This window comes from Drosophila biarmipes, chromosome 2L, assembly GCF_025231255.1.
Source record: "Drosophila biarmipes strain raj3 chromosome 2L, RU_DBia_V1.1, whole genome shotgun sequence".
Taxonomy (NCBI): domain Eukaryota; kingdom Metazoa; phylum Arthropoda; class Insecta; order Diptera; family Drosophilidae; genus Drosophila; species Drosophila biarmipes.
Window position 1 is genome coordinate 17,120,435 of NC_066612.1, and position 23,648 is coordinate 17,144,082.

Below are 23,648 nucleotides of genomic sequence, written 5' to 3' on the forward strand. Positions count from 1 at the left end.
ATAATAATTCCGGATCATCAAACTCTTATTATTAACAATTTTAGCTTGAAAATATTCAAGAAATGGATTATAAACCAAATCCTCTAATTCACTTTTCTTCAATATACATAAATCATTAAATCGGAAGAAGGACTTTAAGATCTTCCTGAGTCTTAACTAATTCAACTGAAGTTATTTTCTAAAGGGATTGATTTGTTTTTAATAAATGTAATCCAAAAATAGACTCACCTTCCATGCCAGCTGAGGATCGTTGGGCTGGTGGCTGAGCTTCATGGGGAAGGGTCCGTAGCGGGTGCCCCTCTCGAGCGGCGTCTTCGCGTAGACACCGCCGCTATCACGGATGTCCAGATCACAGACGGGTTCGCGCCTCCGCACCCACTCCTGCAGGATTTGCTCCGCCTGGGCGCGCTCCTTGAAGTAGGCCTCCATGCCGTCGGTGGCGGCGGCGGAGGACTCCGCGGACAGTGGCAACGTGGGGGGCGGGGGCTGTTGACGCTGGAGCTGCTGCTGCTGTTGCTGGAGATGATTGGGAAGATGTTGGAGCTCCTGGTCTCGAAGATCCCGCCTCGTGGGAGAGCCTTCCACGGGATCCGGCTGCGGCAAACGATGGCGGGCGGCGAAATCCTCAATTGGCTCAGGCAGCGGGTTGAAGGCCTGGCTCCTGGCAGTCAGATCCAGGTGATGGAGATGGTGATGGTGACGCACAGCACTCGCACTTGGATCGAAGTCGTCGCCGCTGGAGCCTGTTAACAATCGATTCAAATCGAGTTGAAAAAGAAACAGACACCGATTAGAAATGTCTTTTCCGACCGCTGGCAAGCACTCGAAGCCCTAATCCTAATCAGTTGTTGGCTGTCAAGTCACTACCAAAAAAAAATAATAATAAAGCCGACTGCTCTTTAAGCCAGATGACAATCGTTGCCCGGTTCCATTTAAAGGTATCTCCGAATGATTTTGCAACGCACAGTTCGGACAATGTGGACTGTTTGGACCGCCTATCACTCACCCACTCTACGTGGCTACTATCTTCCCGGCAAGACAGGTGTCTGTGGCCCCACTACCCTTCCGGAGACAGGGCATATCTGTTACCTCGCCTGCGTTTCCGACTTACCCCAGCAGGCTGAGCAAATAAAACCTGGATAAATAACGACGGGAAAGTATTTCAACTATTTTGTTGACACAATAATTCCGACTTAAATGGCTTTGATTTGTATTCACTTTCCATCGATGTTACTGGTCTGGCGTCTGCCGGATGAATAGATAGAGAGACGAGACTGGCCAGTTAAAAAGCCAACCCACTGACAGTTGAGTCATGGATATAACTATTTACAGTGTTTCATGGCAGTGCATTCCCCAGTTGTGGGGTGGAAAAGCCACAGCTATTCCTTGCTGATACAGATAATCGGTGGGCTCGAAACATAAGTATACACGCACAAATTACCCGACGATTATTGATATTTGACCAACTACTAGTTGCTGCTTGCTGTTTGGTTTCTTGTCTTGTCCATCCGCCTTGTTCGAACACTTGAAACTAAATCGTAATTTGAGCTGTTAGACAAAATATGACAGCGCTTCCAAAGATAACGAAAAGCAGAAGTACGTGTAGTAACAGTAACAGTAACAGCCACAGAAACATTACCCCGGCCGATAAGTACCGGCCATATAAATAGACCGCAAGGCAGGCGCAAACAATGGTCAAATAAATATTGCGTTCAGAGGTATCGACCCGAAAAACAACCTGCTGCATTTCGCACATCCTGCGGCACACTCTGTTTGCATTGGCTCAGTATCCTTGGACTTCGATCTCGAACACCGACGGCTTCACACCGTTTAGCGAAATCTTTTTGAAGTAGGCCACTTCAAAGACCGCCCTCGAGTGCACTCATCCCGCGTTTATCCTCGGTTTCTATTTGACAACACAGCCCAATTGTTAATCACTCTGGTTTTCTTTAGATTTCGCTTTTACCCGAGCGCAAGTGTTTTTCTAGAGACCTTCGGCTAATTTGTGTTTTAGGTAATCACATTTGGAACTGGCCTGCTGATAAAACTGGCCCATAAATGGTTGATTGCCTGTGTTTCTGGGGAGTGGGGGTTGATAAGTGGGGATCGATTTTAATGGGTTTACTTAGAGCTTACTTGGGCTTTAGTTGGGCCATTAAAAGTTTGCCACAAAATGTACGGAGGAAACTAGATTAAAAGATGTTTTTTGGCTTCGGAGACAGGGTTCTTGAATGAGTGTTTTGGGCTAATTTAGAGTGCACTTGGGTTTTGTGTAACTCATTATTAGTCGCTCGTTTTTAACTAGGCTTATGAGTGGAGGAGAAATGTAGAAAAAATGGTAAAGGGAATTTTAAATAGCATTGTCTCAGGAATATATATTTAACAAGCCTGTAAAGGAGGATTTCTGCGGTCAGTATTTAATAAATATAGTTTTGACTAAACTTAAAGTTAAGTGCAGAATTTTTTGTGGGCGATAGATCCAATATATAAAAAAATTAAGGCTTAAATGTGATAGACTCAACAGCATTAATTGCCTCTTAAGATTGGATGAAACCAAGCCATGGGTAAGATTGGTCTTAGCTTTATTTATTTTAGGCACTTTATTGTACACATGTTTTAGGTACTTTTTAGTTATACACCAAAGCCGATTAACTAATGACTAGATTGGCTGAAATTGATTCAATTTGCTGCTGATTAAGCTAAGCCCATTGTAAACTGTTTTCAAAGCAACTGATTCGGTTCAGGGAACTCCGATTCCCTGTAAGTCACACCGCGAGATACCGACTTTTTGTTTAAACTCACGGCGAGGAACCAACCTGATATGACATATCGATCGAACAGCATGATTCGGCTTTCAAACGTTACTTGTAACTATCACAATAAACAGATCGGTTGTAAATATTTTCATAACACGCGATGCGACATTTTCCGTGGGCCAACACTGCGTATGCTCGATGTCGTTCTGCTGGTTAGTGTGCGACTCGGTTGATTTAAGCGGAGATATACGTTTTGGGGTGTCGTCTCTATCTGCCGGTTGTCTTCGCAAGACTGCTGCCAGCCAGCAAAAGAAGCGGCGATAGCGCAAAAATATGAAGAACTCAAATACTGAACTGTGTGGCAGCGACGCCGACGTCGACGGCGTGCTGCGGCAGAGAATGCAAACGGCGACAGCGAAAATGCGAGTGTGATTTTCCCGATTCCGATTGCCAGCCAGCACGCTCAGAAACGAACTGAGTTGTCTGGAGGCGATGAGGATTCTCGGTTCTCGGATTGCCGTATTCTCGGTTTGAATGGGAATTTTTCGGGCGGCTGGTTGGCTGCCCATTCGCCATGGTGGTTGTTTCCGCTCCTCTCCCATCCGAAAATCCCATCGCATCTCCCAAAGGATCGCCCCGATGTCCCGGCAATGCTATCTTCCATCCAACAGTCCAAATATCTAGGGGATGAAACCGGAGAGCAGCCAGAGCAGAGAGCGAGAGTGCAGCCTCTGTGTCTTTCGGTGCGTCCGTACATATATGTATCTCCAGCCTGCGCTCACTCTCCCTCGCTCTCTCTCTGTAAGGGATTTTGCCTCTCTTTCTCGGCGAGAAGAGCTCTCTTTCTCGCCCCTTGAAATCTGTGTCAGTTCGCAGTCATTATTATTATCTGAAACTTGGGATTCTGATTCGAATCCTCAGTGCCAGTGGCCACAGAAAGGATAACAGAGGGAGATGGCCGGCGTGATGCAGGGAGACAGAGAGTCTGGGAGAGAGACAGAGAGAGAGATGCCCTTATTTACCCCTCGATTTTTCCTATCAGAATGCTGGGCTATGTATCTTTGAGATACACAGACAGCCAGCTCGAATTGAGGGAGGAGTCAGGATAATAGGGCGGGCACATCTTCGCATTCATTATGCACTCGGCTGTGCTATACATAGTCGGACTCTATATCTATGTACCGGAATGGAGCTATGGATACAGATACAAATGCAGCAACAGATGCAGATACAGAAACAGATACAGAACCAGATACAGATGTGTTGCTCTCTTTTTCTGGCTGCTGGTAGCGGCTCTGTCTCTGTTGCGCCCTTGTGTTTGTTTGTTTGCGGTTGGCCCAGACGCCACCCACAGCCCCCACCCGCGAGTTGCCACCCCCTCCCCCTTTGTTGAAAACCCGGCGGTTGCCCCCCTCGGGCAGACAAAGTGGCAAGTTGCGGTTGCCATATCCTTAGCATCCATTTCGGCTCGGCTTTTGGATGGGCTGGGGGGTTTCGGCTTTCGGTTTATGGGTTTCGTTGGCTCAGAGGGCTTTTGCCCAGCACCACCCCCACTCCCAGAATTTTCCCCCCTATATCAACCTGCGTCTGTTCCAAAGCGTGCGCAATAAGCACACATTAGGCTAATGGGTGTGTGTGGGTGCCGGCCGCCCAGCCATACATATGCATCTGTGTTTGTATGTGTTTATGGCTTCCTGCCAACTGTACGGGTGTGTTTGTGTTTTGGCCGGACAGAGAAAACTCACGGCTATAATTGAAAGCGACGACGACTTTTAGCCTGCGGCTGAAAAGGCAAAGTGTGCCGGGCTGATTTCCTCGGCTTTCCCCGCATTTTCTCCCTCGCCCGCCCTTCTGGCTGCTCTTTTTCCTGCTCAAGCAGCAAACAAACCTGGGATTTTTTTTGGGGAGATGGGGGTGACAAGTACATGGGCTTTTTGGCCTTTTGTTTGCAACTTAATTTTGTATCTGTCGTTAAACTTTTTCGTTTTTCGGTGGCAAAAGTAAGGGGAACTTTGTTGGGCCTTGGCTTTGACTAAGTGGGTGATAAATAATGGCGGTAAGGGGCTTAGATGACTAACTGTTAAGAAGGGGCTTTGTAAGGGCAACTTAGAAGACCACTTATTAAAAGCCACTTAACGGGGCATATCATTTTCCTTAAAGGCTACTCTAGTCTTTATCATACAATGACTAACGTAACACAGCCTTAACTTGCTTGCGCCAGAGAAGTTAACCTTCTTTAGAACAGTGAAAGATTAGTTTTATCGGGCGAAAAATATGTTGATGTTTGGGAATTGCTTAAATGTAAATGTTTAAATGTTAAATGTTTAAAACTTTATAAAATAATTATCAAATGAAAGAATTTATCACTTTATTTACTGCCAGCACGCGTCAAACACCTTATCAAGAGCATAATAACAGAAGACGTATTATGCCTTCTACATAAAGAATGAAGGCGAAATTAAAAGTTATTTATAGGCAAGATAAATATTAAGCATTACATCATTTTATTCATGAAAGTTAACTAATCTCTTAAATTTAAATTCTCTTCAAATAAGATTAATAAGTTTCGAAACAATTTTTGTGGCGAAAATGATATAAGAAAAAATGAAATTACTTATAAATTTATCAGAACAAATTTTGTTATTTCGTTTCCAAATTTATTCCTGAGTGTTTCCTGACAAACCATGAAAAAGCAAGATCGCTCAGATATGAGTGTTCCTGAAATTTCCCATGTGTCACTACATAGTTGTTGGGTCATAAATTCCTTCACTTGTTCTTTATTTGCATGATCACTTGAGGGCCAAAGGCATAGGCCTTCGAATTTCGCAGCAAAGTGGTGCTAGGAAGGGCGCCCCTAAAGTACACAAATGTCTATCTGTATCTAGGTATCTGTTTGCGTTTGTCAAACAGCAGCGCACTCAATTAGAGTCTCACAACATACGGGTGAAATATTGGGAGAATGACATCGCCGGGGAAGGGGCGCACAAGGGTTGGAAGGGTCTGACTTTCCGACTCTGACTCCACTGCTAATAGCGTTAAATTAAAACAACATAATCGACAACGAGTCAGCCCTTCCACGCCGCTGTCACATAATTTAACACACGCGAAGACCCGAAAGATACAAAAAGGATGTGTCTTTATTTGCATTTCGCTCTGGTTGCGTTTGCCTTGCTTTGTCGGCGGCTTGTTCCGCTTATGATAGCCCATAATTCATTAGCCAACACGCCTTGGAAAAAGTCAATACTTTTCCGAGGGGCGGAGACCTGGAAATGCATAACCATGAATAATCAGGTCAGATCAGATCAGACAATCCACTGACAGTCGGTAAGAGGTGATAAAATTTCAATTAAAGGATTGCAGTTCATTGTGGTGGAAGAGAACAGATTTTATTTATGGCTTATGATGCCCCTAGCGGTTGGAATAACTAAAAAGAAGAGCCGAAAATATATGCGACATATAAATAAAAATTTATGTGCCCGAGAAACATTTATGCATAAGCGAGTGTGAAATGATAAAACCTGAAAGATTATATAGAATCATACGCAATTGGTATTGTGGAACAAGCAGAACTGTGTTCAGTTAGAATATATCTCATGAAGTTCGCTTTTTCTCTTCATAGCCGTCCTATCTTTAGTCGTGAACCCTTGGCTGAACCCCAGCTGAAATTTACATTTCAACGCGCCAAAACTGAAGCGAAAAATGCTTTTGAGATCGGCTGAATATCCCGAGGCTGGGACACTTCCTCTCTGGCGAAAAGGACTCCAAGTGAGTTCCATTCAGAGTCAGTGACTCCGGTTTGTCTCTGTGGAAGTTCTGTCGGCTGTAATTAACTCAGCTGGATGGCTGATCTTTGACTCTGACTGTCTGCGCCAGGACAAAGGACTTGCCCCGGCCTTTGTGAATGGCTTTTACAAGCTGCGGAGTGCAGGGAAATAAAGTTCTTGAAGGAATCAAAAGTCGTCTCGGTCCACATATGTGTGTATCGCTGCCATTGTTCGGATCTCGAGTGGAGGGCCGAGTGTGTAGGAATGCCCTTCTTTTGGCATAACACAACCTATGAGTGCTCCTGACATGCTTGTGGTACTTTAACGATTGGGGACAAAATAATAGTTCAATTGCTCAAAGCAGTATATTTCTTTGATCCTTAGAAAAATGTCTCTTTACAAGAAAAGCACTTTACATTACAACTGAATGATTACATTTTTAAAATGAATTAACCTGTGGCTTAGATATAGAATATCTAAATTTAATGATATATAAAATGCATATATATATTTTTTAAAGCACGTATTTAAGTTCTCTAAGATTTGGTAAATAACTATTTCAAAATCTATTCTAAAAACAACTTTTTGCAAATGCCTTCATATTATTTTACCCTCCACTGTGTGAATTTGTATATCAACCTCTGCTGATCTTGTAAGCCCGGCAACTTCAACTGTGTGTGTGTCTCATTGACAGGCCAGGACTCACTGCGATTGCTATAGCGATTCCCATTCCCAATCCCATTCCCTTGCCGATTTCGATTCCGATTCTGATTGCTATTGCGAGGACCGCTGTTCCATTGTTCTGCGTTCGAGGCGGAGCGGAAGTCGCTCTTCTCTGCCGAAAAGGAGCCCAAAGAAAAAGTGAAGCAGGGCAAGTTCTCAAGTCAAAATGTGCGAGACAGACGACGGCCGGGGTCAGGACTATATAATTACGGCAAGGTCAAACCGTTAGGAGTGCCGTCGAGGATCGATCCTGGGGGAGGAGGCGTGAACCCAGAGATCTCGTAACTTAATACGAGCCAAAGCTGCAAACTCGAATTGAGATCGAGATTCAAACCCATCCTTGCAGCACGCGCCCTCAAATCGAGTTTACCCAGTGCAATTTGCAATGTGCAGCGGAAGTGGCAGCAGAAGGAGCAGATACCCTCTGCTTCCTGTCTTGGCACACTTTCCACAATATACACATCTGCCAGGATCTTCAACGGCGGGGTGGTTTTACTTAGAGATCAGACACAGCAGTGACCTCAAAAGATGCACAATTAATTGGAAAATGTCACTCACGTGTAACCCTTTTTCCATGGATTCTCTTCGAGGTTTTCTTGGATTTCGCCGGGATTTTCAATTAAAATTTTTGCACAACACTCTTTTTAATTAGCGTGAGAATATCACCACAATCTCTGGGTTCATTTACTTAGGATTCTTCAGGATCTTTTCATTTATCAGCCGAACCCGAGGGCCGAATTTGTTCATTTTGCCGACGCTACGGAATCTCGAAAAGCACGGACCAGTCTAAAATTGTCATAAACTAAGCCCGAAGCTGGCCGTTCGACAATTAATTGCTTTTCTCGGCTGTGGGAGCTAGATAAGCACATTCAGAGAACTCCGGAGCGAGACTGGTGAAAAGAGAGCGAAATGAAAAATCGACGAGTGAGACTGATTCTCAGAGGTCTCCAAAAACCATCGCAACCTTATTGATATACGAACCATATAAGCTTCGCGCCTGAGGATCGTTTCTGATCGTGACTGAGAAGTCGGCCGAGCAAGTACTAAGCCCGCTCGTGTAGTTAGTATCTGTATCTTTGGCGGACCCAACTGTCGGCCCATGTGTACTATGCACCCCGCGCCTGATAGCTGCAGTCTATTTACTATCTGTTTCTATAACTTGAATTGAAAACAATTTATGGAACAGGAAAAAAGCGAATTAGAGTGGGCACTGTGAGAAAAATGGGAGCGGAAAGGGGCTGCTTACTCATAGTCAGTTGTTAGCCACCTCGGATATGAATGAATGAAGGGAAATCGAGGCGATATAGCCTATCTTTATAGCTGTCTATCGAAGACATTGTAAACTTGATTAGTAGTCAACAATAACGGTATAAATACGATCTAAGCCTAATTGAACTTTGACGGAATGCACTATAAATAACAAAGTATTCGAAAGGGAAGTATTGAGGCAATACTAAAAAGCTAAACCATCAATACAGGAATATTTTAGATTTTAATATACCTAATACGCAACTTTTTTGAAAAGTCCCTTTAAAGAAAAATAAAACCTACCCGAGTACATCACTTCTTGATACAGAGCAATATCACAACGTCCCGCATGTGGAAACTATGTATCTTTAGTGACCACATAAGCGTATTTTATTACAAAACATAAACAAGGTCTGGGAGGAAGGTCCACGCGTATAAACAATAGGCCAGTGAAAAGACACTAGGAGTTACGCCGATAAAACAGAGCTCGCTCATGTACCAAGCCACATACCCTGTAAAGAAGGGGGCCTCTTTCCCATACACACTCCTCCCGGCTTCCACTTAATTCATCATCAAGTAATCAATCTCTGGGCGTAGTGCAGTGTCATTTATCTGTAACAGAAGCCTTGACGTAATGTAGTAAACAAAAGACAATGCTGGGACTGGGTCGTTCAGATAAACGGAGTGTTTAGAAAACCCCCTCCCTGTGGGCTATTAAAATATCTTCCCAGCGAGGAGATTAATAGCAATGACAGTAAGCGAACTACTTTATAGTTTGTGGGTTTCAGAAAGAGAATCTGAAAATTAATTTGAAGATATAAAAGAAAGCTTCTTAAAAATACACAACAAATGATTTAGTGGCTTTTATACATTTAGACAATAACAAAAACATGGCATATAAAGCGCAATTTGGCCAAAATTCGCCATTTCGTATCTAGATATGAAATGATATACCTATTACAGACCCCCCTCCGGTATTCAATACTACGCCTCACTTGAAACCCTTTGTCTTCCGCCATATAGAGTATACGCGGGGTCTGCCCATGGCTATCATCGCTCGTTTCTATCTAGACAACAAGATTGGCTGTGTGCAATCGAGGCGACAGGAAAACACTTTTGCTTTCGGACAGTAAACCATCGAACTCTATTGAGTCCGAAACCGAAATCGAATCGTGGGGAATCGAAACGAGCAAATAAATGTCAAAAGTGTGTACTCGGTAATAAATTGTCGAAATTGGAAGAATAATTCGGGTGTTGTAAATCCATAAAAATATCAGGTGCGATGCATGCGCCACATCCCCGGCCTCTTAACTCCCTGGCCCACTCTCGATGATATTTTTCGTTCTTCTGCGATGAAGCAACGCAATCCAAAAAATATAGTAGGAGGAAAATAGGTGGAGGAGAAGCAAGAACGCACAAGTGCACAATAAAACCGCTGGGAGACGTGCGCTCTTATAGATGATATCATCGGGAAATACAAACATAGATTCTCTCTATTTTGTAGAGTGATTTCCATGTGTGCTTAACCCATATTCCCCGGGTAGCAGGAGCCGGAATATGATTTCTGGTAATTAAATCGCTTGGAGTTATTATTATTTTTGGATTTTTATCCCACACAAGGATATACAAATCATAAAAATTCAAACTCTCATTTTGTATATTTTATTTGCAGCTATTTTGCAGAACAAAAACCAAATTAATTTAAATTCCAAAAATAAAAATTTGACAAATTCAAAAAGTTTTATACGAAGAACTTTTAAATTACTGAAGTGACATAGGTATATCAAGGACTTCAGTCGAATATTGTGTAGAAAATGGGTTAAGCCACTACGAGCAGGGAGACATTGGCAACCCCGTCTATGAAAAGATGAAAACAAAAGTCAAGTAGCGCCGGAGGAACTTCATAAATAACTGCTTTATAGAGTATCCAATAGCACCGGCCATAAACCGTGTCCCACCGATAACCCAGTACACCACCACCTGTCGCATAATCTTGATCCCAATGCTTATCTGGCGTTTATCTCTGGCTGAGCGAAAGAACTTTCGGGCGGTGGAAACTTTGTCTACTGCAAATTGTATCTATCACCGGCGATCTGACCAAGTTAACGCCTGATCCCAAGACGCCCAATTCGAGTCTCCTCCCATTATCTGCTCACGAGCTGTAAATTCTCCGAGGGCGACACTTTTATTTTGATGTATTTATGACGCCTTAATGTGTTGAGAAAGAACCACGGCACAAGTGATTGGTGTTAGAGTCTTCCATTATCAGGCGACACCGAATGTTATGTTTTATGATCCTATATATAGCCGTTTCTTGCCTAATTGAATGATATGATAGCAGGTTTTAGAAAATATTTTAATAGCTCTTAATACAATCGATTCTCAGGTCATAAAAGTGCTGATACTCGAGTCCGATAACGATTTTATTCGACCACAGGCCAGAGTCGACGCCAACTGACGGACTGAGTAGCCGATCGTGATGGAAGGCAGTGATGATGGCAATGCCGATGATGATGGTGGTGATAGTGTGATGATGGTCACGATTGCCAAGAACTTTTGGCTATCGCTCTTAGATTATCAATCGTTTTTTTTTGGGGTTTTCGCCAAGTGGTTTTGGGAAACTCGTGTTAGATAGTGAATGGAAGGGGTGTGCGGCTATTTGGAGGGGAAGTGAGTAATATAAAATGTCTGGTAAGTAATTTAGGGTTAACAAACTAAATCAAAAAACCACAGATGATAGACCTCAAATGCTTTTTCTCAAAAAAAATAAAACAAATTGAACTGAGAGTTATTGAATTTTATACCTCAAAACCCGACAGGGTTTATACGAAATGTACTCAAAAAACTTTTAGATACATAAGTAAATAATAAATGGAAAAGAAGTAAGAAATAAATAAGGAAGGAAATAAAGCTCAGACTTTTATATAAAAGAGTGCTAAAAAAAAATACCAAGAATCGTATGTCATAAGCTTCTTGAAATAGTGTTCTTCAGAAATTATTCCATGTGCTTATATTTTTTAAAAAAAAACTATTGTTCATTTCCAAAAACTAGATAAAGAGAACCCTTCAAAATGTTCTCAATTTAGTTACTAACTATAAGTTAAATATACTTTTTAAATGAACATTTTTCTTTCAATGGAATAAATGGCATATCTTTATGGCAAAAGCGATATTCCGCGCTTCCAAGAAATATCAAATCACTCCCCCTGACGTAGTTATACGATGAAATCGGAAACGATTTAATCCCGGCAGGAATTGAATCTTTGGGAGCATACGCGCGTACAGTGAATCACTTTTATGTAAGGAAACAATAAAGTTATAGCAAACTGTTTCAGGAAATCCGGGAAACACTTAACGACTTAACGAATAGCTAATCAAAAGTGTTCCAACCAAGCGTCACTGAAAGATCTGTTGATCGCGTAACGCTCACGAGTCCAGATTTATTCTTCCAATAAGTACTTTGGCATCTTAGTTTTCAGATGAATGTTTAGAAATAGTAGGAAAAAGCCTAATATCAACTAGAGGCCACGCGTTTTTAATTTCAGATGATTAGAGTTAAGAAAAACAAGCTAATTCCTGTCTCTGCAGCTCTCGTTTTTTTAAATAATGGCTTTATCTTAAGCTAAAGGGAAGTGGATAAAAAACAGAGCCAGCAAAGCAAAAACGAAATATTTCTAATTGAAACAGATGCCGGGATATATTTTGAGATTACCAAGAGGTCTCAGCCAGGGCCACGAGTCAAAATATTCCAAGAACGTTTGCGTCCACGTCTTATTTTGGGATGAAATTCCCGCTTTATAAAAGATGAAATCTCTGGGGATTTCTTTAAGGGCAATACATACTTTTTTTATGTACCCCAAGAGTTATGATAAATGTTTTTATAACGTTGAAAATGATTGTCGACCACAATAAACTTATTTTATGGCATGCACCTATTCTTCAAGGAGCAATAAAAAATTATTATAATCAAATAAGAAAAATAGGGAAGACTTATTTGCTTAAATTGAACATGGAAATATTATTTATTTCCAGCTCATTATTCTTATTCTTTTGAGCAAACATAATATCTAAAATTTGTTGTTTCCCTGAATCGGTCCCGCAGGCATAATAAATGTCAAATTTTTTAAAATTCTTGTTGACTAATTACTCATAAGAGTTTCACGTCAACCGAAATGCACACAGATAAAAACCTTTGTGTTATCGTATTTAAAAACTAACTTGTTTCCCATGCAATCTAATTTAAGAAGTCCATGAGGAACATACTCACCCTGATTGAATTTCCTGGCTAGCGCTTTCGATCGCATGATAATCTCCAGCAGTGACGTCATTAAACCAGACTTTTTAAGTATCCATGTCCAGAAATAAAAAACCCAGGGGAAATCCTTGCCAATTCAGACGCACTTGGCCAATGACATTGACATACTCCGGAATACTATGTCCCCACCTTTCTTTTCTACTTCACTCACTCCTTCGCGACCGTTTTTTGTGGCAGGTTAAACCAAGAAGTCGAAACAATTAGAAATCACTTTTGCAAATCAAGAACACAGTTTTTCCGGGGTGGACAACCGACACAAGTGCATTTGCATAGAATCTCAACGTGGGTTTGGGGGGTGGTGTTTTTAAATTTGCGGCTAAGCCAGCAAAAATCTCGCTAAAGTCTGCCTTGTTGTTTGTTTGTCCTTTCTTTATTCTTGTTGCACACACGACTCGAAAAAATGAGTTGGGGTAGTGGGAAAATATTGAGAAAAACCCAACAAAACCGACGGAAAAAAGACGATGTTGTTGTGGCTCGAGCTGCTGTTGTTGTCGTTGTTGTGGGAAAACAGTTTAAGGCACACACAGTTGGGAAATGCGAAATGCAAAATGCGAAAATGGAACTGGAGCTTGAACCGGTGGAACCTGGAGAGCAAAAACCACCTGAACACACCTGCCCCACAAAGCTCCTCGAAAGCGACTGACGACGGAACTCGAGGCAGAAAACAGAGAACGGAGGCGGAAAACTGAAAACGGAAAATGAACTGAGCGGAGCAGAGAACGCGGACTATTTCGTCTATGCGCTATAGTTTCTTTTTCCCACCTCTCCCACTTGCTATTTTCCATACCGAAAGGCAACAAAAAAAAAAAGAAAGGGAAAATGGAAAGAAAACCCGCCAAGGCATGGAAAACAGGAGACTGACTATCGCGGTGGCAATTATGAAGGAACGGGTGGAGCTCCCAAAACTCCGTAACTCCACCACCGACCAACCACTCACACCGGCACGTGCTCACCGTGGTAGTGGTGATTTCAGGTGACTTCAGGTGATTTCAGGTGTTTCAGGTGCTTTGGGTGGCTCGTTCGGAGTGTGTTGGTGCGGGCAGCCAAAGGACACTAACGACAGGGCACGAAAAACGCAACGTAATTCATGCAAATGAAGTCACGCAAGATTCTCCGCCCCGCTGAAGAGAAGAGAGAGAGAGACAGGGTCCCCAGACCTCCAAGTGGGACCTCGACGACTGCCCATCCAATGGGCTTTCACCTGGCCGAGAAGGAGTGGGAGGCGGGAGGAACCGTTATTGGCTGATAGCTGAGAACTGTTTTAGGGCATCATAATTGTGAACATATTAATGGGATAATGGTGTGGATAGGGTTTCTATCTCTATTTAACGTAAATCATGCAAGCCAAAGTTACTGAAGGAAATTAAAAAAAAAGATATTACTAACTTTTCAATATATTTCCAATTTATTTAAACTGAAATGATTCAACCTTAATAGCTAATTTCCTAAAAGTAAATTTATTCCATATGGATATTACTCCGAATAAAGTAAACCTTATAATATTAGGTATATTTCGTCACTTACATTTTCATCACTATCTTAAATGTCTTATTTTTATTCTGCCTAACTTTACTAAAAAGTGTTAATAATGTTAAAATAACAAGTTAATAAGAAAATATTAAAGAAATCTTGGAAACAGCCGATCAGCAGCATGCATTTATCCATCTACCTTGCACTGCCTTTATCTAAGTATTAGTCGATCACATCGACTGAGAGTTTAGGATTTAAAAGGAAACTTAAAATCGTTCGATTTTAAAGTCTTCCTTCATGATTTAACTGTAAGCCTAACAAAAGCTACCCTATACTTTTATATTACTTTATTTCTGTGATTTCCGAACATTGTTGATTCCTGACTCCTGTCGAAGCTCCTTTTTCCACTTCCCTCTGTAAGTCCGGGAAAAGACGACGCCCAACCCTGTTATCTTGGCCATCTATCTATATGGCTGTTATTAAAGCCCAACAGGCCATGCACACGCCAAGAAGGTTTCGAGCCTAAGTCTTTACTTCACCCCTTTTTTCTTGCTCTGTGACCCCTCCTTAACCCCTCTTGAAGCCCCCCCTCAGGCCACTTTATCACCCACTGTGAAAATTTATGCAACACCCACTCTGTTACCCCCCTTGAAAGGGGACCACCCTCTGACCAATGGGCAGGCAAAAGGCACCGCCGAAGGGGCGGTGTGTCCTGTCACTGAGGGGGCTGTGGGTGGTGTGGGAGGTGTGGGAGGTGGGGGTCGTGGCCTGCCCTATTGGGGGTGGTGTAGATTTGTCGCCTGCTCAGTCCGCGTGTCAGTCGTTTGTCATATAGGCCCGACAATGTCGGACGTCTGACGTCGTCGTCTAGAACTCTTTTCAAGTACATGCAATCAATATTTCGCTTGCATTAATTATTCATGCTGGAAAAGAGCCACCCCCAGCCAGCCCCACTACCCCCCACCACCAGCGCCCTGGCCAGTCTGGATAATAATACTTCTGCTTTTCTGCTGCGTTCCAATTCCAGCGCATTGCTGGCATTTTTCCTTTATTGCCAAGCGAGAGGTAAGCAGGCTAAAACGAAAGAGACGGAGCTGGCCGAGTGGAAAGAGAGAGGGAGAGTGGCTAAGAGCGAGAGGTGAATAGGCAGATCGGGTGGGTGGGTTGCAAAGTCGTAATAAAAGTAAGTCAGCCGAGGGAAAAACATTTGTTTTTGTTCCATCTCGTAAAATATATGCGAAGATTTTCGCCAACGTCCGAATCTTTAACGACTGCTGCTGCTGCTCAGTTTGGGTCAGCTTTATGGAACGTATAATTGGCCCAAACGGATCTTGGCGTCCAAATGCGCTGCGCCTTATTAATAATTGCAATTTTCATAGCTGTTTATCTAACTCTTCGTACGTCATTTGGGGCGCCAAATGTTTGCTTTTCCTAGGAGGCATGGGGATGGGGCTGGGAAAACAGGTCCATTGTTCTATTTTTACACCGCACTTGATCTTGCCAAACAAATATAAATTTACATAGTACATGCACACAGGAGGGCAAAACTTTGCTGAGATTTTGGCCAATTATTTCAAGGTCGCACACTTGTGAGGGGAAAATGGGCGATAGGATGGCTAAAAATACAATATCAGGGGACTGCAGCTATGTCTATAATAGGGCATGGCGAAAGGAAATTAAATCATGCACCGGATAAGTCAATATCAACAGACATTAACGTTGCCTATTAAAAGGGGAAACCCCTGGCAGATAACTCCTCCCCGCCATGGGTTGTAAAAAGCGTACTCGATTCACATGGCGAAAGCAGTGTTTTATCGTTTAGTAGTAACGATGTGTAAGCAAGGAAAATGAGTAACTCATTGTATTAACCTCACATTTAAGATTTTGAGGTTTGGTTTTTTAACTATAGTTTGAAAGTATTTCATTCATCGCTTGTATTGTAAGTAGTAGCAGTACAGTTAATCTTTATGAAGCAAACTTTATATACTCATCTTGAAAGCTTACTACTTAACATTAAAAAAAACCCATTAAATGTATTTTTTGACTATTGTGGACTGGTGATTTTTTTGAATAGCCCCAAGATAATACCTACTTAACTTTATCATTTATATTATATATACGTTCCTAATTAAGAGGTAAGCACGAAAACCTGCATGCCTTGAAAGGCAAAGGGAAAGTATCTGGAAAATCCTTTTCATTATCCCAGCGGCGAGTTTCCCATTAATTTTCTAGGGGGAGGGGGAGGAAAGAAATCGGAGAGTGGCCAGAGCGAAATGCAATAATTTCAGCGCACTTTTAATTATCGGGAAATTACAAACACACTTCGGCTGCACATAAACATATAGACATTTATTTTTTACATAGTGGAAGATGCGATTTTCAGTATGAGGTAATCGTGCAGCAGGCTTTTCCGCCCACCAGCCCACCCAGGCACACACACACCAGCGCAGTTCCACTCCCACACACGCGCACCAATACAGACAAACGCTGGCTTCTGACTGGCGGGCATTCAGTGGAGTTGTTGCTGTTGTTGTCGCCATTTCGCTGTCGTCTCCCTTATCTCCCCGTCATTATCTCTCTCTCTGTTTGGGGATGGTGACAGGAGGGGGTGGCGAAAGGCAGGGGCCGGGGGATGGGCAGAGCGCAGAGCGACTGTCATTCGTTTGTCATCGTTGGCACTCGACTGATCGGCGAAAACTTTGGCGTCACGGCAGCGTCGGCAGCAGCAGCGCACTCTCTCGCTTGCCCCCTCTCTTTCTGCCGCGTCTGCGCTGTGGGGCTCTGGGGTGGAGCTTTGTCCAACGGCAAGAGAGCGGGAGCGAGAGAGTGGTGGTCGCGGCGAATTCGGCAGGTAGCTTGTTGCTCTCTTGTTGCTGCTGGCAGTTGATTAATGAAGTGTGTTAAGAGGTTACCAGCCAAGGACAAAGGCTCTCCAAGAGGTCCTTGACTGTGGCAGGCACACACACTACCGCACGTATACATAAAGACAACTCGAAGGAAAGACAACTGGGGGCGTGGTCTCCGCCGGAGTTGCTGCCGTGTCGCAGTGGCTGCTGATTTTGCTGCTGCTGCCGCTGCTGCTGCTGTTATCATATCTCTCTGTCGCTGCTCATTTGGCGCTCTCTATCTCATGGGATACGGCCATCCTGCTCGCTCATCTGTTGCTGCTGTTGCCGTTGCTGTTGCTCTTTCGCTCTGGCCCTGGACACACGTTGCGTATACGTAATGTGCGCCAAATTGTGTCGCCACACTGTCGTTGGTCCATTGATGTGCGCTGATAGCGACAGTGGGCAGCAGCAGCAACGCGGCAGCAGCCCCGGCAGAAGCGGCAGCCGCAGCAGCAGCAACTCTCCGCAAAATGGCGTTTGGCAGGTACACACATAAATATGTGAGCCAACAACAACAAGCAAGGGGAAAAGTATCTTTACAGACACAAAACCCCGAGATACACACCTTTGCAACACATCCCCCTCTATCATTCGCTGGCGATATCTCCAACTGCCAGCGCAACTTTCTTGTCACTGTAAAAACAAACAAAAGGCGAAAAAAGTGAAGTACAAACAAAAACCTTGCTGCTAAAGAGGCAACTCCTTGTTGCTGCTGCTGCTGCTGTTGATGGTGCTGCTGCTGCTGCTGCTGTGTTTATTGCCTTTGGCTGCCGTGGCTGCCGCAGCACTGAGTTTTATGTCTTCATTAACTGAAAAAGTTATGAGCCATGGCTGCGGGAATGGCAGGGGGGGCAAGCAAGGGCGGGAGAGTGGGGCAGAGCTCGGCGATTGGAGGAGGAAAACGAAGGACAAACCTGACCACAGCATCCATCTGTAAGAGCCGTAATTGGACTTGGCCTGATGGTTGACAATATTCCCCTTTCTTGCGCACTATACAGTAAAAAGTTTTTTTTTGTGATCTGCGTCATGGTAATCAGTTTTTGTCATGTGCAGATGTTTACAGCGACTGTTCCTCAAGACGCACAGTGGCTTAAAACTAACTAACATTTAAATATTTATGGTGAAATGTAAACCAGTTATGTTATTTATCTCTGGAAAGATTATTTTTTGTTGCATATACACTTAGTATTTTCCAATTATGGTTTTATTACATTTGATTTTGCAATAAGATCCTTTAATTTGTGTCTCTTTATTGTTAATGCTGTATCTTTATATGCCTTTTTATTGAACTCACCTTCGGCAGCGTTGCATTTCACCAGGCTCACTTTCCACCGACATGCCCCACTGTTAACCGTTGATAACTCATTTCACGTGTCTAGATAGTATTACAGAACGCGTAGCACCGGGCTCCACTTACCGCCTCGAGAATCGTTCGGGTGACGTTCTGAGATATTGGTTTATTTTTTTTACTGGTACTCGTAAAAGTCAGTCACAGTAGCCGTCGTTGTTGCTGGCCTCTGTTTTTGCTGCTGGTCAAGTCATCAGAAAAGCGTCGTCGTAGTCGCTGTCCAATATTGTATGGTTGATTCCACACAGGTCTCACCAGTTAACTTCGCTCCACTGATGCGCTTTTTTTCAATTTGTCACGTACGCTGGACTTTTTCGATTTTCATCTCATTACGTTTGGGAGACAGAGGGTGCGAGTGAGATAGCTGGGGTCTTTGGACCCCTGAAGAGCGGCAGAACGACCCACTTAATTAGTGTTTATGAAATTCATAGAAAATTTTAGCTAGTGGCACCCCTGTTAATCTGGAGAATTTTTTGATTACCGAGTCCTGGGCTTTCGCTTGCATGTGCTTAGCCAGTCAAATTATGCATTAAATGGCCATTACTTTTGGCTTATGAAAACAATGTTAGTGGGTTAGAACTTGGGATTGGTAAACAGGTAAGGAGTTAGACTTAAGTTGGCTAAAGATTGAGATATTGTTAGGGAGAAGGTAATGGGGGTTTTAGAATCGCGCAAGTTAATTAAACCACTCTTCTGACGTATTTTTATATAATATAAGAAACCTTACATAATTGATAAACTGTTTAAAAAAAGTAGTAGCTTTCTTACTCCTGCATCTACCACTCTAGACTTTTCCGATTTCAATGAATGTATATAATTTTTCTTCAAATTATCCATTGATCTTCGCTTTAGGAAGCATAAATATACCATCCACTTATTTGACACATTCCCGAAAATTAGTGTAAGACTAAATAATGACTTTGCTGCCTCCGCAAAACCAAAAGCCGCGACTTGGAAAACGTGAGCGTGGAACATTTATCATTTCTTTTGTCCCCCACCTGGCCAACCCCCCAAAATAGTAAAAGCTATAATAACTTTATGTATTTGACCTGGGCCACAGCAACAGCACCAACCACAGCGAAGGAGCAAAGGCGGCCAAAGGAACAACATCAAGTCGAGTCCTCGAGTGGCTTCTATGATAGAAAATTGTGTCACGACAGGAAGCGAGATAAGAGCGTAATTTTCTTTCAACGTGCACGGGCCCAAAAGCTTTCTTGGCCGCCTTTTTTCGGTCTGTGTTTTACGTGTACGTATATTCAGGCCAGGACTTTTGGTCCGGATGTGAGCTATCGTGGTTACCGTTAGTCATTTTCAGTGATTGTTCAACGTCGGACGTTTCAACGTTGTCGTCGTCGTCGCTTGACTTTTAATGATTGTCACGCTCCCGCTTTCTAACTAACCCCTCGAGTCCTCGTTTATCCCTCCCTAACCGCTGACCACAACAGACAGGTGGAAGCAACCCACCTGGGCACGTCGGGAGGGTGCGGAAATGAGTGGGGGTCGGGGAGGAGTAGGAGCTGGGGTGAGCCCAGGACTAATTTGCATTTATATTCATAATCTTAGGCATTGCGTCATGAAATATTGCATGTCCCGAACTTGTGACACTTTAATTGCCCATTTGGTGCTAAGCCTACACTGTCAGAGGGATATGAAAATCACTTACAATCGAAAGCTTAAGGAGAAAATACAGTTTTTCAATATTTTAAAGGGATATCTTTCCCTGAGAAAATTTAAAAATATAAAAGTTGTCTGCAGGCACGGTCAATACTCATGGCTTTTTATATAATAAAGTAATTACAAACTTAAATTAACTCTTTAAAAAATTAATAAATCAACAATATACAATGCTTACTTTGATCTATAATCTATTAAAATATTAATAAAATTAGTCCTCTGATTGTATGTCCATCTATTTAACAGGTTCGTCTTTCATTCTAATATTAATAGTCTCCTTTTCCATGACTTACTAGCCAATTTCCCGTAGTGCAGCCTGAAGTGGACTCACTCCTCGGGCTTTCGCACCCACCTACTTGCCCAGATCAATGCCACGTGCACCTCCAACCCCTCGGGACCTGCTATATTCCCTTCTTTTCCTGCTCCGATATATTCTCGTAAATCGTTGTCTATATGGTTTGTCTGTTTCGCTGACTACGTGACTTTTGCGCATTTTTGCGCATTCTGCCTGCGACTCGCAGATCGATTTTCAGACGCGATCCAAAAGATCCATGCGGGTGCATAACAACAGATACAGATGCAGATACAGATCCAGAGAATTCAAGTGATCTGAAAGGCAGGGCAGACAAAACCAAAGTTTGAGATGTTAAGTTGTTTGTTTGTTGTGGGTACTTCGGGATCGGTTCTGTTGGGATTGCTGATAAATGTCTATAAATACGCAAGGCAGCCGCAATACGAAAGATACAATGTGTGCCGAGTTGGAAGGGTTCTACGGAGTCTGGTCTTCGTCTGGGTTTATCTTGGGAATTTTATCAGCAACATAAACCAATTCAATTGCAACATAAATCAGAGGCCGTAACATGTGTTGAGTACTCGATGATTGTGGTGTGATGTATTTGTATTCAAAGTAATAACGCAATTATATCTGGGGACGCCATTTTCCTGCCAGGTTCCCCAACACCCCGCATTCCACGGACTTTTCATCTCCCCTTTCGGCGGCCATATCCAAGCGTAAAGAGATGTAAAGACATGCTCGAGAGTGCCACTCAATGTGGCAAGCCAGGGGGAAAATGGGGAAAGGGGCTGGATTTTCTGCCAGCAACAGGACAAAATGTGAACCAAGCGTAAACTGCCATTTTGCCATTTCAAGCATTAAGAATGCTACGAAAAAAAAGCGAGAAAGGTATATGAAAATAAAAGTACAAATAAAAATTCTCGAAAAGAAATCACAATTTTATTGTACGCATTTTAATGGAGGAGGTGGGTGTGCGGTTGATGCCGTTTTGAGTGGCCTTCTCCCCACTGATAAAGGCTCTCTTTCCCCCTTTCTGCCTGGAAATTGGCTTAATTAAAATGTATTAGTTCTGCCTGCCTTAATTCTTAAAAACAATATTTTTCCCAACAATTAAGTACAGCCGACAAGGAAATTTTGCAACATTGTAAGCAGTTAAAACGAAACTCTGAAGCACGAAAATCTGATTGTATTACCTGGGTAATTAGAGGAAAAGGTGGCTTCGAAGCCAGCCTGTGAAGTACAATTATCAAACGAGCTCCATTCCTTTGAAAGCCTCAGTGCCCTGAAATCAACTCAGCATAAAGTCTGTAGTCAAACACCAGTCACACATCCGTTTATTCTTCCTTCTCCAAGGAATTACGACTATGACCAATTGCCTCTAAACCAATCATAGTTTTCCTTCCGTTCTCTTGACTTCGTGGAACCCTTGAAGTCCGTAGCAAATATGCTTGAAGTGATTGCGGTGAAGGGAAACCCCGAAAATCAAGGGGCAAGCGACCAGAAAGGATAACAACCAATTGCCACATGTCTGAGGACTTATCAGAAAATCAGGAGGATTCATTTAAATAACGGAGAAGCCAACATCCGGAGCTGGGCAAATTATAACTCAATTTATACGCTTGTTTGCCCAGGAAAACTCAAGCACAAGTCCCAAAGAAGTAACGATGGCGATGGCTGTGTCCTGCCATCCTCACAAAGGTCCAACTGGCAGGACACGAAAAGAAAACTCATTTTTGTGCTGCGCAAACAGTTCTCGTTGCCCTCCCGAATTTCGTCCTCTGATTTCCCCCCATCTGACTGACTGACTCCCCACACATTAGGACTTCCTTTCCTTCCGATTTCGTGTCCTGGCTGCGATTGTGCGCATTATACGGAGTCCGTTTTCAGGGGGTTGGGCTGGGGGTTTTTTGGGGTGCTTCGGGGGTCCTGTGTTGTCCCCTCGTTTTAAACCCAAGTCCAGGCGGGAACAATCATCCTGGGAAGCCCGAGCTGCAAACTATTTCCCAGGACCCCCGAGATGTTCAAGATATGAAGTCGTGAGCAGATCGTGAGTGCAGAGTCTATAAGATTTTTAAAAAGAATATAATATAATTAGTTTTTATAGAAAAAAGAGTTAGATGACACAAAGCCCATTAACGCTATGTAAAATAGTAAAAAAATAATATTTTTAAAACAAAAATTAAAATAAGTCTTCAAAGCACATGTTAGCTTAAATAGTATTTAGTAAAAAAAATAATATTTTTTATTTTAAGCTAACATGTGCTTTGAAGACTTATTTTAATTTTTGTTTTAAAAATATTATTTTTTTACTATTTTACATAGCGTTAATTGCATTTCCTATTAAAACAAAAATTGAAATAATTTTTAGAGTCTAACACATAAAAGTCATTTCCTGTTCTTATCTAATTCTTCGGCGGAAGTCGCACGTAGAAAGATTATAATATGTTAAGCCCAGATGTCGAATTTTGTGTGAAATCATTTCGTAACACGCGGTACTTTTATCTGGATACGAATTTGTAGTATTAATCATAACTTGATTAGAAATTAAAAAGACTTTGTACAAGTTTATCCAGCTTCTGCTCATAACACGAGGTTGCTGATCCCTCAATGATCCCCTCCTTAGCACCCTGGCAAATCGGTCAACATTTCAATTACCTTTCCCACCCGTGAGTCACGCCCGCATCTCGGAGCTGGGCATATCTCTCCTGGACTTTTGTCCTCCGACTTCTGTCCCGCGGCGTGTGGGCGAGTGTGTGTGAACGGGCACCGCCCACCACATGCAACCGCCCCTAACGAGAATCCAAGAACGGAACAGACCAGCCCGCGCAAAACTGAGCTGGCCGGGCCGAATGCGAGACCATTTAATTTGCTGCGGAGGTAATGTGGCATATGCCAGCGGTTCGGAGGAGCCGCCTCAGATTGAGTGCTAAACAGGCCGAGCACCACCCCACCGCTCGACTAAGCCACGCAGCCACTGAACCACACGACCGCTCAACCACTTGCAGCCCAAATTGCTGGCAAGGATGCACAGGAAGAAAAATTGTTTCATTTGTGATTATTTACTAGAAGTCATAACCCATCTATTGCTATTGATATTATATTTTGATTGAAAGCATAACTTTTTGTGGTCTCTGAAGATCATATATGCATGACAACTTATACTAGTG

General features: G+C 42.8%; 1 protein-coding gene across 2 annotated transcripts in view; it reads right to left on the reverse strand.

Moving 5' to 3' along the window:
* Positions 1–13,428, reverse strand: part of LOC108034080 (transcription factor hamlet) — a 30,531-nt gene extending 17,103 nt beyond the window's left edge. Inside the window, exons 1-2 of one of the 2 annotated variants that reach the window (XM_017108843.3) lie at positions 12,759–13,428; positions 229–743 (exon numbers count right to left, since the gene is read on the reverse strand). In XM_017108843.3, coding sequence (XP_016964332.1) covers positions 229–743; positions 12,759–12,819 — 576 coding nt within the window. In that variant the 5' untranslated portion in view covers positions 12,820–13,428. Of the gene's footprint in view, positions 1–228; positions 744–2,816; positions 3,085–12,758 lie in introns of those variants that run through there. The other variant, XM_017108844.3, reaches the window with a different exon arrangement.
* Between the last annotated feature and the right edge of the window lie 10,220 nt (positions 13,429–23,648).